General features: G+C 44.0%; 1 protein-coding gene across 5 annotated transcripts in view; it reads right to left on the reverse strand.

Moving 5' to 3' along the window:
* The window catches only part of KLHL29 (kelch like family member 29), a 387,930-nt gene that overhangs the window by 35,463 nt on the left and 333,156 nt on the right, over window positions 1–19,311 (reverse strand). For all 5 annotated transcript variants that reach the window (XM_038131380.1, XM_038131381.1, XM_038131378.1 and 2 more), the window contains 2 exons: window positions 13,972–14,231; window positions 1,249–1,447 (listed from right to left, as the gene is read on the reverse strand). In XM_038131380.1, coding sequence (XP_037987308.1) covers window positions 1,249–1,447; window positions 13,972–14,231 — 459 coding nt within the window. The remainder of the gene's footprint in view (window positions 1–1,248; window positions 1,448–13,971; window positions 14,232–19,311) is intronic.

A 19,311-nucleotide genomic window follows, 5' to 3' on the forward strand; every position in this document is an offset into this window, starting at 1 on the left:
GATTATAATCAATGACCTCGAGAGGGCATGTGACATGCAGCAGCGAGTCCACAAAGGGTGTTTAGAGATCCTTTGTGCCTCCATGAATGCTGTTGATATGCAAAATAACATGATTCTATATAATTAGACTCTGACCTAAAAAACTATAATCACCCTCCTTTACCCTGAGAGAATCACTTTTCCCTCATCAACAAGCTTCTGGAAATGGATCACATTACACCTACAATTTGATATACATAAAATAAGCACTTTTCAAAAATCCCTTCAAACATCACACTATTAGTCGTCTTCAATGAAAGACTTTTTAGGGTAGATTGTTATTGAAAGTCCTCTACACTTTGTCCTTCTGAAAGGTGCCTTGATGAGGCAGTCTCCTGAAGCTGCAAATGCCGTGGTTTGATATGCCATCTCCGTGCCACATTAGCATCCGTGGCAGTGACAGAAAGTTTTGTCTGGCTTTCTGTTGTACTTATGGGAGGCAGAAGCATAGGAGCATGTTAAAACAATTCACCTGCTTCATCAGACTCCTTCTTGGATGCAGTTTTCCTATGTGGTATCTGCATTCTCTGTTCAGCAAAGTTTTAGGACATTTCTCACATCACCATGACATGGACTTAGCAGACAAGGTGGGCACTTAGGTTTTTTCCATGGATTTTTCCAGAAAAGAAAAATGGGTGTGAAACTTTTTAAGAAGACTGAGTTTTTCACAGCTGCTGTGTTTTCAAAAGGGAATATGTTATGTGTGAGCCATTGTTCTGGAGGCATTAAACATAAACTCATCAGTATAAAAATAACGTATTTACACCAGCCTCACCATATAAAAATATTATACTTACAAAGGGCTGTGAAAGTGAAGGTGTTTGATGAATATTGGACAGATGCTCCCCACAAGAGGCTCCATGGCAAAAAAATCAAAATTTTCACCTATTTCTGCAACTAGAGAAACTGAGGCAAAGAGGGCAATGGGCTTATTCTCAGGACAATAGAGGAACATTACAGTCTCTGTCAAAGATAACTGTTCCTCAAATTTAGGATCCTTTTAAATCCCAATTCAGAAGCATATATCTGAACACCTATGTCTACCCATTGGGAGAGGCTCCCAAATTCTGAAGGAAAGTAACAATGGAAAATTGAGATGGAAATACCAGCAGGTTCTGTGAAGGAGCCAAGGTCTGTGCCCTATCCCAGGGCATGTCCAGGAAATGTGGAACCAGGGGATTGGTGTTGTTGAAGGACGTTTTGCTTTACCTGCAGAGAGCCTGGGCCGGGTCCTCGGCGTCTGCATCTCCTGGCGGGCGTGCGGCAGCATGTGATAGCGTTTGGCTTCGTTCACCAGATCCCGGCAAGCCTCCGAAGACTTTATCAGCTCCTCATTGTCAACAACATTCAGCAGATAGCTGGGGTGGATGAAGGGGAGCCGCACCACTGCCAGCAGCTCTGCAGCATACTGTGGGGGGGAGGGAAATAATAACACATGCAGCCTTCAGGTCAGAGTTCAGCCACTTGGCATCTCCACTTCCTTGCATGTAAACCATCCCCTGTCATCCAGCCTGGAAACGCACTTGTCATGGATGTTGCATATGAGCCCTGCCTAGTGAATGAGTGGGATAGAGACAATGCAGTCCTCAGAGCTCCCTGGCCCAGGCTGGGTTTGGTCCCAGAAACTAAAAATAATCTTCAAAAGAAGATTACAGCACTGTTATACAGCACTGTATGGAGGAATTTTTGGAAATAAAAGCTCATTCTGAACTCAGGCTGAATGGAACACCTTATGCAGTGGAGACATGGAGTGAGCATTTGAGTTATCTGAATTAACCTTGAAATATGAGTGTGGTTGTTTCACTGTAATAAAACCCACAAACAAGTCTTTTCTATCACTATAAATGTGAAACAGAAGTCAGTTAATAGGGTGGATTTCAACAACTGTGGTAGAGCCTGAATGATGTCAACGAATTGCTAAAAATCTTTCAATTAGTATAGTTTATTTGTTGGTGAAACAAATTATGTAGCTCTAGCTTTTAGAGAAGTCTGACTCCAGAGGGTGCTATAGAAATACTGACAGTAAGTTTCATCTCCTAAACAAATACATTAAACCTCAGAGGGTAAAGGACATCTGAGCAAATGAAGCTGTCTGTCACCAAACACGGCTTAAAGGAGAACAAAACCCCAAGAGAGAAAACTGCAATCAAAAAAGCAGGAGTCCATCCCCAGATTATTCTTTTTATATATAGTTGGGTATATCACAACACTGCATGAGAACACAGTGAAAAGCAGAGCAATGGGAGAAAAACGGAACTCCAGAAGCAGGGCAGATAAACAGAATGCAAACCAAGGGTGAGCAGCAAGAAAAGATGATCATCTGTTGCAATAAATATTCATACAGCGGCACCATGAAAAGGTCCCAACTGGGATGGAGGCCAGGATACAAATAAATATTCCTGAGGTCCGTGCTGGTCCCAAGAAACTCTGGGCACCAGCAGCATCTGCTGGCCTGCAGATGTCTCTGGTCTTCCAGAAGCCACTTGGCTCTTACTTTCTTTTTCAGCAGCATGCCTGTCCCTGCAGCATGTGAGAGCCAAGTCACAGCAGGAACAGGAGCAGGAGCAGGGATGGGAATGGAGCAGGAGCACAGTGAGAAGGGAGAGTAGGAATATGACCTGAATCGGGTAATGGGCTCGCCAAGCAGGTGGAGGATGCAGTGACACCCGTGAGTGCTTCCTGGGCTTCCCCTTTCCCCACCCAAACTGAAGAAGCAGGCTTAAATTTAGAAGGAAAACAAAGGATGTCTCCTCGAAATTCACACTTCTCCTGCTGGAGAGCCACATCACCATGGTGGAAGTTCTGCCAAAGCAAAAATGCAACAACTTGTGGGGTTGCAACAGCGGAGCCCCACACGTGGCTGCAGATCTGTGGCCCCGAGGAGATGAAGGGTGTCAGGCTGACTCCCAGTCCCTAGCTTATCAGCTCTCCTCAACACTAGAGCTGACAATTTAAGGTACAGCTTAAAGACTTGAAGCCTGGCCACTCTGCAATTGTTCGGGAATAAAAAAAGTTGTTTGGTGGTGCAAAATGGATGGAAAAGTGACAGTGCTTCTCTTCAGGGGAAAAAAACCCGTGAGCAGTTAGTTCCTGACTCCTTGCTACTACCTCTGGTGTGGCACAGAGCCAAGTAGGGCTTGAGATCACTTCATCAACCTCAAAGCATAAAACAAGACACTCCTCCCTTGCTGAAATCCATTTCTGAGGTGCTTTCTAGGAGGTACAACGGCTGCTCCTTCCCCGGAGCCACAAATGTCAGGCACTTGGCTGCAGATATCTTAATGTCATTACCTTGTAAGAGAGGAAGCAGTGGACATATGGCAGTGGGTGGCAAATCTCTGACTTCAGGAAGTACTTTTTTTAAGAAGGTTGGAGGCGTTTAACCTTACATGGGAGCCAAAATGAAACGTGGCATAGGAAAAGGGGAATAATGCGGAGAGAGGGTACACTGCCAGTGGGCGAGACAACGCCACGGGGGAGGCTAATCCCCACTACAGGCTGCTCAGGAAGCAGCACAAGTCGCTAAAGGCAGTTTATAAATAAAGTTGTAAAATGTATGGAGTGTACACAGGAGCCAGCACCTTCCCTCAGTGCAGTGGGACATGCCAGAGCTGCCCCTGACAGTCCCGAGGCTGGTCTGCACTGGAAGCAGCCACAACACAAAGCGGTGCCAAACACCAGCACAGACGGGTGTGCCACTACATGGGGACATGGTGTTCCACTGACCACCATGTCCAAAAGCTGACTGCCAATTAGCATGGGGAGAACAGCTCCTTTCTGTCAGGGACGGGACAATTCCCATGGGCCCAGTGGAGTTACTGCCTCCATTTCCCACCTTTCCTTGAATAAATGGGGCAGCGCTGCTCCCTGAGCACAGCGAGCTCTCCCTCTCGCTCGCCCACCTCGCTTTAATTAGATAAGTGAGAAAATGTGATTCTGTTTCTCTCCTGGATTCCCCCCCTCCTTTCTCTCCTCTTTTGTCTGAGCTTGTGGCTTATTTTGAAGGGGAATAATAATTAGAACATGCTGCTCCCTTTCATCAGCTAGAAAGCTGATGTCACATATCAAAACCGAAGTCACTTTTCACTCTTATTCTTCCCCTTGCTCAAACAGCTACAGAAAACTGGCTCTGTGTGTGTGTCTGTGTGTGAACGACCACACACAGCCACGACTCGGGCTTGGTGCTGAGAGCATTAAGGGTACATAGAATTGCAGTGTTTTTCACCAAGGGATTTAAGGAGTATGAAGCATGGCAGCATCTTCACAAGACAGGAGAAGCTTTTATAAAGCAACCTCTTTTCGCACCAGTTCTTTTAAGCACTATAGTCAAGGGTGAATTTCATTTAGCCTCACTGATTTAAGAATATTCAAGTGATTTAGGCAATCAGCAGCCTTTTTCTTTCGGATTCTCCCTTGTGAAGACTTCCCAGCTCTGTTAGCTATGATTGTACTAAATATCCTGTTACTATTATCCTTTTCATTTAAGACTGGAATAAGCACCATAAAGCATTTCAACCTCGTTACCATCTGTTATTTGCTCTCCATTCTCTCTTGTCTTTCCGTTGTGCCTTATACAGCTATGAAACATCTACTGCACCTACTGACGTTACCAGTAATCACTAAAGCAGCAGAATACATGCACAGGGCACATTACCAAATTCATCCACCTCCGGTCCCTGGAGGCATGGTTTGTGCCTGTATACTGGGAATGTTTTCTTGTCCCTGTTTGGCTGCAGGTGCTGACTGGACAAGTAGAAATATATCTCAGATCTTTGTTGGGAATCACTCTACAGCCTGCATCACATGCCAGGGTGAAGGAGAGAATATTAATACCCCTTCTGGGCCTAAAATTAGAAGTTAGCAACTCATAAGAATGTAGGACCACACCTCAGGCTCCTTGAGAATGGGCACCATGATGCAAAAATCTAAATATTTATTGTTTAAAATGCTAGGAAAGTTTTTTAACACCATCAGGACTGTTTTTTTGAGGTGACGTGAACCTCATTGTAGCTCCTATTGGGTGAAGGGTGCTGCTCAGGTTTTGCACCAGCAGAAGATCTCACCATAAAGTCCTCGCTGAGTGATGCTGCCAGATACCCTGCGCATGGCCAGGGTCATTCTGCAGGAGCCAGAGCCCTGCTGCCACATGAGCAAAGTCTTTGTGGACAGTCACTGGGGACACAGGAGAGCAGAGGCTTCTAAGAGATACTATCTGTCCTGCTTCAAGGCACATATTTCAGTGATTTTTCACTGATTTCAGTGGCTGAACAGAAAGCAGGATCTTCAACCAGTCTGCAATCACAACTGTGTTTCCTATGAAACAGGGAAAGATAAATCTTAAGAGATCTTATCTTTTCCTAATCAACTAAACATTTCCAGGGAGAGATTCAGCTCTAGATTCAGACACCTAAATGGGTTCATACAAGCCAAGTATTTACTTGTCAGCCAGACATGTGTAAACTCATGTTATAATTAAGAGAGATTTAGTCAACACACTTAACAGTCCTCAGGGCAATGTAAGCTGAGAGGATGCACTGAGCACTGGGGGAAGCAGAGATTATCAATGTCTCCTTCTGGGCCAGAACTGTAAGCCATCAGCTTCTGGGAAATGGATTGTGCTCCCCAGACCATTCCTCACACCCAGCACACTAAGATGTCTGCAACCATATGTCAATCCAAATTGGAGGGCAATTGATTCTACCCTCTGGCAGGGATTTTTGTGTCCATTTGCCCTGGGTGTGTTTAGAAGGTTGTGATCATGCTATGAGGAAGCCTAAGGGTTACCACTGGGTCAGTGTTGACTCGGAGGAATATATGATCAACATGACCAGCTGTACCTTGAGGCTGACCCTTTCAAGCCTTTTCCTAATAATCTGTTCACATACAAGTTACTCCCATCTCATTAGGGAGGCCAGTCCTTCAGCAAATGAGACTACAAAAGCCTCTAATGCTTTTTTAAATTCCTGACTAGTTGTTTGAGTGAGAACATTTACTTTGCTAAACTTTTTATGACATTTCTTCTCTATTGATTACATCAGTATTATGAATGCTTGCTTGCAAGTGGGCTTTGTTCTGGCATCTTCACAGTCTCAGTTACAAAACCTACTTCACTATCACATTAAAAATAATCTTTTTATTCTCAAATCTCTAATCCAGTAAAATCCTCACAAGTATTTTCCAAAAGGACTCTCATTGTACTGCACAGACTTGGGCCACAACAGCAGACAGTTAGATTTTAAAGGAAGTATGTCTACTGCTACAGAGTCATATTTCCTGCTCCTTAAATGCTCCAGTGGAAAGCTCTCAAGATTTTTAACATTTTTGAAATAATGCCTAAAGAGGTCAAAATAATGTTTCCCTTATGCCTTATAATTCGTCTGTCTCTCTAGTTTACTGTTCTCCCTACAAAGGCCCCTTTGTAGTTTCTGCCTAGAGAAACAGGCTTCAGCTAGAAATACAAATACAGAAGGTAGATTACCCACATTACGATAGGGTTTTGCTCCAATAAAAGGGCTGCTGTTTCAGCCCTTTATGCATAATTGCAATCGTTTTCCAAATATTATGAAATAGGAATAGATATGATTTGCACTGAAGGAGATTTATGTGGTTTCATAGGAACCCTGGCTTCAGACTCCCTCACGCTGTGCACTGTCCCAGTGTGAGAGCAAGAACCTCCCTGGATGGAGGAAGTCATCGGAGGCAGATCTGAAGTAGAACCAAGTCCTCACTGCATTAGACTCCTTCAAATGAGGACTGGACATGTTAATTAAAAAACACCTGGCTGTGGCCAGCTAAGAAACTGCCCAGTGGCTCATGCCAATGGTGACAGCTGGGGCTGCGGCATAGTGGTCTTTCAAGCTGGCATGCTGGAAAGGCAACATGAGTGGTCCCTCCCTACCACCATCTCCAGCCCAAAGCAGGCTTACTCCAGAGCTTACCCATCCTGATATTTAAAATATTGCCATCTCTGAGTTTCCAAATTCAAGCCCAACAGGGAACTGGCTGATTTGGGGAAGCCAAAGCTTTTGGTGCATTGCTTTGCCATTGTCAGAAATAAGTATTTTTTGGCAAGATTTTCCCAGTGCTGCCCTGCTACTTGGTAACGAGGGGACTTGCTTTGATATATTTAACCCCTGGGTATTACAAAGACACACTGTGTTTCCAATACACTCCTGCACATTCCTACACCCAAGGTCATATCCAAGCCCAAGTAAGCTTTCTGCTGCGCTTGGAGTACTTACTAATCACCCACATTGACTTCTTGGAATTGCAATGCTGCCTTCAGATTAAACCCAAAGGCTTGGTGGCATGTCAGCCAACAGCCTCCTAATATCATGAGATAAACATGCGGCAGAAAATCTGGTTTGCAGGCACTGGGTTCAGCTGGTGGCTCAGTGGCAGGATGCCACGTGCATAAATCTCATGCCCAGCAAGAAGGAAAGAGCAGCCCCTCTGTCTTCCTGCAATCAGGTTTCAACGTGACATCTTTATGGCAGCACAGCTGACTAAACACTGTAATGTCACCAGCGAGCGGCTGTCCTGTTCTCCTGTTTGCAAAGCAGCTCTCAGGTTGGTATTTCCAGCAGTAATATGATGAGAGGCTTTTAAATGCACAGGAAGATAAATCACTGATCCATCAAATTTGGAATCTGCCTGATAAGGATTAAAACAAGCCTCACTCTTACCATGCATTCTCCAGCTTGCTGACTAAACTCTATGAAATAACCCCTCCAAGTCCCCCCAGATGATACCAGGGGTAAGTGGTGTTTCTTTCACTTATGGGCAGTCACCTATCCAAACACAGCAAACCAAGCCCCTCAAAAGCACACTGCAAAAAAAAAAACCAACCAGCTGCAGCTTCTCAGGAGCTTCACAGAACAAGTAAACTTCTCTGTCCCTACAATACACTGCCATGTGAATCCATGTGACAGAACTCTCTAAAATGCTTCTTGACTAGAATATAAAATGATTTTGTTTCTGGAGGTTGGTCCTGAATACTGGGGCCACATGCAGCACAAGGCAAAGGAGTACTTGTGAGGAGCTGCTCGTGGATGTGGGTCTTTGTAAGGCCGTTGCTTCAGCAACAGCAAAGAAAGATTTGTAAAATGTGTTGGAAAAGCCATAAATGAAGAGACTGATCAGACCAAGAGACAAGGGAGCTCCTCAAACCAATTAACACTTCAGAGAAATAATTCTGTAGATTTTCTGTCAAGGGTATCCCTTTAAAAAAACCATAAAAGTTTAGGAGAGAGGGAATTTCAGGAACTGCTGATGTCACCTGCATCTTCTTTGTTATCTAATGCAGTTTCTTCCTCCAATATATAGCTAGGGCATGTTCCTGGACTGACTCCATTTGGGCTGCTGCCTTTTCTTCTCCCTCTGTAAGCTCATATGGGAGCTGAATGTCTGCAAAAGTTCCATTCAAATTGGAGCTCTTTTGAGCAGCCCATCCCTGGGACATCACAGGGGTTACTGCTCATCCCTTGCATTTTTCACTTTCAGAGAAATTGAAGCTTCTTGTACTTTCATTATGGCATCTTTCTGTATTTGTCTGCTCTTCCCACAAATGGATTTCAAAGCATCAGGATAGTGTGGGTTTTCAAAGAAGCCTAATTGAAGTGTTACAGAGTGTTAGTGCCTAATTCACTTGGGCTCCCTTGGAAGCATCCTTTTTCATATTTATTCCAACACTCCTTCCTGAAACTTTATGCCTTTGAGTACATTGATTGATCAATTAATTGCTTATTATGATGGACTAAGTAATTTGTACATGCTGGTATTGGCTATCAGCTTCTATCACTACCTCCCTGACATCACAGAGCAGAGTTGGAATTGTCATTGTTACCTGTCAGATTCTCCATTTTCCTGAAGCAAACTGCTCATCTGCATGGAGGCTCTTTAAAATGTGCCTGAGAAATAAGGGATCTTCCATGTGCTCTCTCACAGTCACCAACCTTTTCTCCTCTATAGCGACTTGCCTTCAAACTGCCACTCTCTGTCACTGCCAAAATATAGCTCATGGGCATTTGTAGCTTTTTTGACATAAATCCTCTTCTCCTTCTCTCCATCACTTTTTCTTACCCTCACTGACAGATACAGAGCTTACAGGTGGGCTTTGTGTTTGCTTAGTGTTAGACTAATTTGCCACGTCACCAATTCAACCCAGTGGTCCTTACTGTTGTTATTCCCATGCATCCTTCCAGGCAACCCCCCTCCTTGGGGCTTCAAACACTTGCAGACATTTATCTCTCTTTAGCTGTCATTAGGCCAAGTCATGCATATTCACATCTTTTAATCTTTTTTTTTTCTCACATCAGTTCCTTCAGTCTTTTAATCATTTGTGTTGCTCTTCTCTAAATTACCTCAAATTTGTCTATGCATCTCTGGTTCTCAGACACCATGAAGATGCTGTTTAGATAAATCTGCCTCTGAGGACTCAAGTTTATAAAAAGCTTGTTAATAATGCCTTTATGGTGGAGACATTTTGTATTGCTGCTGGTCACCATGATTTTAAAGGTTTGGAAAAAGGGCACATGATGGTACCCTTGCAGAGTGCAACGAAAGGTGGCCGTCATTCAGCTGAGCCTCTTGTCCTTCATTCATCACTGCAGTATCTGCCTCTCTTCTAGCACTTGTCTGGGCAACTTGCTGAAATGTTTGCCCTCTCCCCATGTCTTGTCCCTCAGGATGAGAGGAAAGCTTCATGCAAATGGGGGCTCTTCCTTTGCCAGGCTGTCTGTCATTAATGAACATGGCAGTATGTTCTTTTATCTCAGAGAAAACATACAACTTTGGACTTGGAAGAGAAAGTGGGAATGTTTCTAGTGAGCTTTGGGATGTCTGTGGTTTGGACAGGCAGCAAATTGCTATGCATCCAGCAACTTCCCATCCTTCCCATCCCATGTGAATGCTGGGCATGACTCTGAGCAGCTTTGGCAGTCGTCAGTACCTGTGGACAGTGTGGCTCATTATCCACTGAATCCTCCCAACAGCCCTCATGGGAGACATCACTTCCCTCCAGCTTACAGGGTAAGAAATGGGAGCAGAAAGGTGAAACAACCTGCCCAAGGCCATGCAGAGAGCTGGGGGATGTGCTCAGGTGAAGACTGTGTGGGGCCTGGCAGAAGTCTTCCTTGTTTGGGCAGCTCAGACCGTGCTGGTTTCAGACAGCAAAGCCTCCATTATGCAATATATTTTTTGCATGAGTTTGCTGGAGTTGCAATAAGCTTATCAAGGGGATAACTGTTAGGATAAACCCTACAATCTCATCCATCAGTCAGGAAGAGAAATAAATAGGAAAAAAGAGTAGATTCAGCTTTCCCACATGTGTCAGTCAGATGCAGGCTCTGCACTCCGTGACAGCAATCAGAAGGACTCCTGCAACCAGTGCTCTGTGTCCACTAGAAATTACCTGCTAGTCCTGACCTCACCTCACAGGCTGCTTTTTCTGGCCAGACCAATTGTAAAATGCACTACCAGCAGCACTAAGCCAGCTTCATAAATGTTACCATGTGAGCTGGGGCACTGCTCCAACTCGCTAGGGGAATACAATTATTTACCAAATCCTGGTATAACATGTCACTCTCTGAACTGCCTCTTTGTCTTATGCAGATGATCAGCAGCCCTTAAAGCACCGCTGTTCTCTCTTTGTAACAAGGCTCAGGTGCTGTCTTTTGTAATGCCACAGAGCACTTTTATGAGCACTGTTCATATGAGCACAATGTGCACAATTAAACATCAGCCAGAGCACAGCTTTTCAACTTGCCTTCCAAGAAAATCCTGCTGCCTTCCTTGTCACTGCCCTCCAGCCTGGTGGGAAAGAATTAACAAAAGCAGAAACAGTCAGACATCTGAAGAAAAGCTTTTAGAATGGCAGAGAAGAGCAGGTAGACAGCAAACAACGCCTTTCCAGGAGAACAGGAGGCTCCGTTGAAAACCTCCTTCCCAGAGGCTTTCAGCAGGGGATCGGGCAGGAGCGGAGGCAGTGATGGATAAGTTGTTGTAAGAGCACGGCATGAGGCTGCGGTGGGGGAGCACAAGTGGTGAGATTTACTGTCCCCAGGCACTGCAGAGTGACACAAAGCCATTACAGCACAAGGAGTTCTGGAGGGCTGCAGCTGCCCTGGGGGCAGAGGGTGCTGATTCCGAGAGAAGCTCCTCTGTGGGGATGTCTCTGCTGAGAGAGCCCCTGCCAGGCTTGCCAGGGAAGATGGACATGCAGGTGAGATGAAGAGCACAGCCCTTTCCCTGTTTGTGCCAGATCTCCACCTTTGGGAGAATCACCAAGGCAGGACTTGGAAGAAGCTGCCAAAGAGGCATTTTATTTATCTGCCATTAGAGCTATTGAGAATAAAAATGTGACAATAGAGTCTGAACTGTCAAGGTAAAGGGAGATGGGGAGACAATGGAGAAAGGGGGCTCTGGAAATCCATGCTTGGAAGGATTTAACTGCCAGCACGACTTCTGGAAGTGAGAAATAAAACCAGACCAGGTCACCGGAGGAATGCAGTAGAGCTGGAGTGATGTCTTGGGACTGCTGCAATTCATGGCATCCATCAACCCTCCCAGGACACCCCAACAGTCCCATTGTCCTCCACCCCGAAGAGTCTAAAGCCAGCTCACAGAATCTATCTCCAAAATGTGAATAAAATAAAAATATCCACGCACAGCTCCTGCAGGAAGGTTCATCCTGTGCTCAATATTGCCACGGCTGCCCAGTTCTCCAAAGCTCTGAGCAGCCTGTGCATCTCACAGGAGCTTGGGCAGTTCTTGGCAGGGTGGGCTGTTCTGCACACCATGCACAAATTTTTATTCATCATTATCTTCATTAGAAATAAGATTATTTAGGTCTATCTTCCCTCCTAGCCACCATGGAAGCTATTTGTTCCCAGGCTCTGAAAATGCAGAAGTCATTACTGTAAAGATGGTACTTTTCATGGTAAGTGTGAACTCCTACTTTTAAAAAATAAGTACCTATTTAACTAAGAGCTTTATAATAGATCAAGCAGTGCACAGAATACTAAGAAAAGTGAGAGCTACTACTTAAACAAACTAGCTTAGTGGTAGGATTGGGCAGGAAAATAGTTTCTTCTTGGTATCTTTAATAGTAATTTATTCAAAACCCTTATCTCCGGATAAATACAAATTAAAAATTAAAAGCTTCTGTAAAGTAATGCATGAAACTAAAGCACCACAGAGAAATTTGGAGAAGCAAATATAACCACCATCATAAACTACAAAAAGCACTTCAGGACAGAGGGCAAGGAAACTTGGGAATTAAAAAAAACCAGAAAAACAACTCAACTGCAACACGAAAGGAAGAGAGGAGGGAATGGCGGTGGTGGCAGCAAGAAAAACCACCACTTAATAAAACAAATTCCCAACATTGCCTCAGTAGGATGCAGAAGGAAATACTTAAAACCACAGTTTTGAGAACATAACCCAGACCACTGGGTGAGTGACACCTTCTGTTGGCACCAGGCAAACAGGCTGCTGCCGCAGGGCTCCCGAACTCCGGCCACTGGAACAGTCCCTGAGGTCCTGCTAAGTTCAGAGTGGCACAGAGCCATCAGACTTCAAGCACTCAGGGAAACACTCTGGAAAACACTGTGTTTTTCAAGGCCAGCATGCATTTCAGTGAATCCATGGTACTGTGAATGTTTTAGGCAATAATAACGTTGGGCAGTGCTAAATGGCACTGCTGGCACATGGAGGAGGTGGTCACAGTGTGGGGTGGGGACCCAGCACAGGACTGTCCTGCTGAGCCACAGCTCCTGGGCACACAGGGCAGCAGTGAGGCCCTGGGGGCTGCAGGCGCTGGCAGGATCAGGAGCTCAGCTGGTGAAGCAGCACAGGCAGCAAGGCTTGGACTGGCATGCAGTACCCCACTGTCCTTAATGCTCTTATCCAGCAGCCTGCAGAGAGCAGGAATTACTATTTCTCCCACTTTAGAGGTGAGGTGTGGACGTGCAGCTGCTTTGGATCACATCCAATGACACATTTAACACCCAACTGCATGTTTAGGAGCTTGAATTCACATTTCAGTCAAGAAGGTACAGACTGTCATGATGTGAGATGGCATCAGAAACATGGCCAAGCACCTCCCTGAGATACAGAGGGGTCCATGAGCAACTGCCCACCTTAAGACAGCCAAAACTGTGACTGGGGGGTCAACAGAAACAATTCTGGCCTCCAAAGAAGGGGAAAACAATCTTCCCCTTATGGGGTCTATGCAGAGAACTGGCCTCCAAATGGAGAGGTTTGGGGTTCAGACCACAGAGTTGACTCAAGGCAAGTAGCAGGCTTTTAGATATCACCAGGGATGACTTCTGGTCCCAAGGACAATCACCAGCCTCCAGTCACTGTGTCTAGCATTATCTCAAGACAGCGCCAGGAAAGTTACAGACTCAGTTGCTTTAGACATGAGCAGACTGCATAACTCATATGATCGAGGAAAGGCTAACTCTAATAAATACATAAAACCCAAGGGATTATCTAAGCAGCCAATAAAGATACAGAATCTTTATTTTATGAACTGGAGTTATACTCATTCAGTATGAGGCATCAAAAGAAATACAGATTTTCTGAGAGATTTTTTATTTCCTGCTGTTACTAAAATGCATCCCCTTAAAGCAGCATCTCACAAAACTGTAATTCTTCTCAATTTATCTCTGACTGAGCCTACAGTCAACAACTTTGTACCATGCATGTCACAAATGAGATTTTCATTCTAAATGATCAGATGTAGGGATCAGATTATGAAATGACATACATTTTGTGCATAGCCTGCATTCCCTTTGTCTTTTTTTTATCTGAACTGCCCATCCCATCTCCCACACACCCATATGGTTAAAATTGCATTAAGATGGTTTCTATTCTAAAAGAGACATTAATGGAAATGGAGCAGAGTGAGGCTGCTGAGATTATTTTTACCTGAGCTCTGATGGCGGCATCCTTTTTAATCCACTTTATCACTGTTTCATACACCAGCTCCTCTGCTTTGGTGTTTAGGCTGTCATTGGACATGTAGGAAATGAAGTCGTCTTTGGAGATATTAAGGATCTCTTCTTGGTTTGCCACCTCTGGGAAAATTTGCAGGGCATAAGCTTTGGCCATGTTGTATAGTTCAGTGCACTGCATGGCTTCAGCCATGGCTAATATTCCTAAGCAGTTGCTAGCAGTCAGCTGTTTTTCTAAAAAGGGCAAAAAAAAACCAAACAAAAAAGGCAATTGAGAATTATTAAAAGCAAGATTCACATTTGTTCCAAGATCATGAGAAAAATAAGTGTCATGGACAAACCTCCAACCCTCAAGAATTTCAGGGACTTAACCAGAAGCAGGACCTTGGGTAATTTGGAATTGGGGCTTAAAGTACAAAAAGTGAGTTGGAGATGGGGAGAGAAATGCACTTTATGAGTTTGCTTTTTGTGTAAGCCTCCACAAAGCACTGGGGAAACCTACTGACATAACAGTATCTGGGGCTTCCCTAGGGATAGGAACCCAGCCAAGAGACTGCTGCTGCTCCCACCGCCTACAATGTTACTTTAAGGAACAGCAAGGATGTAAACGCCAGTGCAGACACTTAAGAATAAATGCAGACAGCACTGAGGACATTTCTGAGAATGCTGCAGTCACTTTATGATAATTTTTGCCCTGTTCAGCTACTAAGCTACTTCAAATAATAATAAAAAAAATCCTCCCCCCCTTTTTTTTTTTTTCAAAGGAACTTTGTTGCTGCTGAATGTGATGACATCCCTTATGCAAAACACAGATTATACCAACGCCTTCTGTTAAACGTTGTGTAGTGGGTTTCAAAGAAAATCATGCACAGAGGAGACAGCATTATCTCCTTCCCAGCAAACAGAAGCAGCAGCACAGTGTGTAGCTTTGCGTTAGAAGTGTGCTACACCATACATTTGACTGTACTTTTTTTTCCTTTCCAGCTATTTTGAAGAAAAACCCACCAACTTTAGGCATTTATAAGAGGAACTCTCAGATTCTTCACAGCTTTTGCTAACCAAACCATTACTAATACGAAGTATATATTATTTTAAGATATAGAACTGAAAAAGAAAAAAGTAGTAGGAGTGAGACTGTAATACATGACAAAGGCATCAGTACCAGTGGCAGGCTCTGGTGCTGTCAGAGAAGTCTATCACATTTGGCAGTGTCATATCCTAGTGCTCTACAACAGAGCACTGGACAGGAATGTGCAATAGCCCCATATCTCCTCAAACAAAACTCTCATCAGATTGCCTCTGCTGGAAAGGCTCAGGGATTCTTCCCTACACCCAGCCTCTGCCTTCATCAGATTGAAAACCTGCACACTATCTATACGTGGTTTTTAATAAAATGGGATTATGAACCACCTTTTCCTATTTTTTTTTTTTAAACCTGACATGAGATTAGGGGTTTTGTGGGTTTTTTTGCTTTCTTCCCCTCCCAACTCTTCTTATTTTCTTTTACAGGTCCAGCAGTCTCAAAACTATGTTATCTCGTTTTGCATCAGTTGATTGTACTGACTCCAAGGAGCCCATTTCCTCAAGCTGACTGCAGGAGCAGCACTGTTTGCTGTCAGTAGATTTTGTCACTCAAAGACTGCCCAGAGATGGGGTGTAAACTGATAGCTATGAAGCCCAAAGCCACCAATTTTTTTCAGGAAAGGGAAGGGAAGGGAAGGGAAGGGAAGGGAAGGGAAGGGAAGGGAAGGGAAGGGAAGGGAAGGGAAGGGAAGGGAAGGGAAGGGAAGGGAAGGGAAGGGAAGAGAAAAGAGAGAAAATAGAGAAAAGAGAAAAGAGAAAAAAGAGGAAAGAGAAAAAAATACCCCAAAAAACCACCCCACAAACCACAAAAAACCCCAAAAGACCAAAACCATCTATCAGATTCCTTGCTTCTGTCTGCTGGCACAGTTTCATGGTGTACATACGGCTTGCGGTAAAGTAATCATCTAACAGAGCCCAAAACTCTTATAATTTCTTGGCAAACTCTCAAGTCAAAGGCCAATCTGCCACTGTTCCACCTTATCCTCACAGGGTTAATAATGAAGTGAATAATCAATTTGGACTCATTAAGCAGCACATCATGGTAAAGACTTTCAAATCTTTCTCTTCAGAGGACTGGTTTTACCTCTATCAGGAGAGATCCCCACACCATTTCCAGCTGAGCCTGTGGTGTGCAGCAGAAAAAACTGCTCACAATTGATTCCTTCTGATCTGGACAAGCTTCTCTAGCTCTAGCAACACTGGGTGACTGATGCAGCCTGGTACACTGGTCCAAGCAGGTCCATCTTAGCCCTTGGAGCTTTACTCCCTCCTCTTCCCTGAGAAACCCCTCGGTGACAGATTCCAGTGATGTCCTTGTCAGGTTTAGGAACTACTGTGAGGCCCAGTGGAGAGAGGTCCCAGGGAGATGTGGGATGTGGGATTAGGGGATGTGCAGGAGGCTGGTGACACACTTCTCTGCACTTCACTTCTACGTGATGAGAACCACAGCAAGGAGGGCACAGCAACATCTGTTTAAGATGAGGACTGGCATGTGAACTAGAGGGATTCACTGCTGGTGAGGAAGACAGACCTTGGGACAACAGCTGTAGGTGATATGGAAAATCTCTATCCTATGAACATAAAGATACCACCCCATCCCCTCATTTTTCAGTTCTGACTAAAAATTTGGCAGCAAGACTGGCTGTCTCTCAGCTTCAGCTGTCTGGTGCAACTCTGCATTCACAACTATATCCCTGCACACCCATAAACAAGTAATTCCAAGTAGCAATTCGGTAATATTCTGGATTAATCTGCTAATATTTTGGATGATGACTCCAGAATGAGCAGAACCCTGCCTCACCAATGTCTGTTACTCTTCACTGGCTATAGGAGAACCCCACATGACTATTTAGACGTAGAGTTCTGCAATATAATAGAGCTCATCCCAAATGACTGCAGTCCAGGGGTACTTGTCAATGCTGGCATGACAAAGACAGCTAAGGACCAGTTCTGCTCCATCTCCTCCTAAGCTGTGTTTCTTTGGACACTGGCATGTTTACAGTAATTGTTGTTTTGCCACAGTGACACTGGGCTTGTAACAACACATTTTTTGAAGATTCACCTTGTCTTTGTTCAGAACACAAATGCTGACTGCTAAGCTATTCCCAATTGTCAAGGACAGTTTATAACAGTCATGAGTGGACTTTAGGGATATCAGATGCAATCTAGTAGGTTCTCTCTGGTTTGAGACAGTGCTGGATAGCGTATTTGTTGCTATGTGCCACAATAATGCAGATCAGCAGCTGGTATTTTCCACTGTGTTAGATGTGACTTTGGAGCAGGATCCCGTGCAGCATCATCAGGAGACAATCAGCCAGGCAGACTGCTCCAACTGCACTTCTGGGAGTGGGGAGCCTTGAGATAACACCAGAGATAAACGGTATGCAGGAAGGATTACTCAGAGAGATTGTGGTAACAGTATGATGGAAGCTCAGCATGGGTTGTAAACCCCCTCTTGTCTGCATTAAGCACTGTATTTGCACTCAGAGATGCTTTCAAAATGATGATTTGGATATCACTAAAACCAGCACAAAATGTGTACTTCCTTGTGATTACTCTGAGTACATTCTGATGGGAAACTTACTCCTCAGGTATCCCCTCTAGTGTCAAAAAGCATGTGAAGATGGGGGATAGGTAGAAGACTACTGGATGCATTCATTGTCTAATGAATTGTCCAAAAGATTTCCCTTCCATTTGAGAGTCTTCTTCCTTCCTCCCATCTCCAGATATAGTTGAAGTTTATACATAGTTTATATGAAGTGTATATATTATAGTTTCTCCAGGGCTAGATCAAAATTCTCCACCTTGGATGAACAAAATATTGCCCATAATACTTTCTCTTGAATTCATAAAGACCATAAAGGCCTCTTGATCCCTCAGGTGCCTGAGGAATGTAGATCAGATCACTGGTCCATTGTTCAGTTTTCCTGATTGCTTCCTCTACTTCTCTTTCTAAACTTTGATTTTGTGCTCTTTGCTCAGGACATTAAGAAAATTCAGAGCTCCTGCTCTTTCCTAATCTGGCCCATGAAGCTACCAGGTTCCACCAGCTTCTTTAGGCTTAAGGATGAATACTTTTACTTTACCAGCAGCAGGCTGAAGTACAAGCTCAGAATGTGTTCCCTCCTGTGATAGGTGTCCATGCACCATGGACCGAAACCATGATACTGGTGAATCACCTGAAACCCAATTCAAGCCATGACTGTGATGATGGCAAAAAATAAATATGAAAAAAAAAAGGCTTAAGTCTTCAGCCATATGGGTGGAGGAAATACCTATGATATCCTGACCAGTTTGCAAACATTTGCCCAGTTATCATATGGTGCCTGCATGAACCTGTCACCATCACTGCATCAGTCAGCACAACATCGTTCTCATTTCTCATGGTCTAGACAAAAGCTGAGCAGACAGCATGTGAGGAAGAGGGAGAACATGGCTATAATTATCTCAGGGAAGCCAGTTAAGAAATGTCCCATTGAAATGAAACACTTCTCTGACACATTTTGCCATATCTTTTCACCAAAAAGTGCAAGAAAATTTGGAGTGCCTCTGCCCAAAGCTGCTGAGAGGCCCAGGACAGAGACACAAAAGCTGCTTGGACGTCACCACAACAGGATCCTCCTCTTCATGGCTGAAAAAGGATGACCCGAATTTCCTCTGAGATGGTGCTGTGCTATGCTGAAGAGACTTAATAATTTGGGGCTTTTACTTCTTTGAACTTCCCTTCTCTCCCTATTTAGACATGGACTGATGGGAAAAATTCACTGTTTATGCTGGTCAACCCTCCAGAAGTCCTGCAGGAAAAAACCCCTGATTTTTACCATATTTTTGCTTTGTATAGCGCAGAGGTGGCTGAGGTGAAAAATAAAAACACAGCCACAGAGAAGACAAAATGCTTTTCCCTAAACTTTTCAGATGGTGAATGCTCTGCTGTCTCTGTAGTGCAATCAAGTCACAGCTATAAATAAAAATAAGCAATTACACTCCGTGAATTCTCCAAATGAGAAGTTCCAGTGACTCTCCATATATCACTGAACTTATAACCAACTCTACTATTTCACACCATAACATGGTTCACTGAATTAAAATATTAACTATCAGAAAAGAGAACTCTCACAGTGATTCAGTGAAATAAATGTATTTGGGTTTTGTGGCTGAATCTTCCGTGATATCAAAACTTAAACACATCCTGTATTTCTGGAAAGGCTGTAAGATCTAATCACTGTAAAAA

The sequence above is a fragment of the Motacilla alba genome, chromosome 3 (assembly GCF_015832195.1).
Source record: "Motacilla alba alba isolate MOTALB_02 chromosome 3, Motacilla_alba_V1.0_pri, whole genome shotgun sequence".
NCBI lineage: Eukaryota > Metazoa > Chordata > Aves > Passeriformes > Motacillidae > Motacilla > Motacilla alba.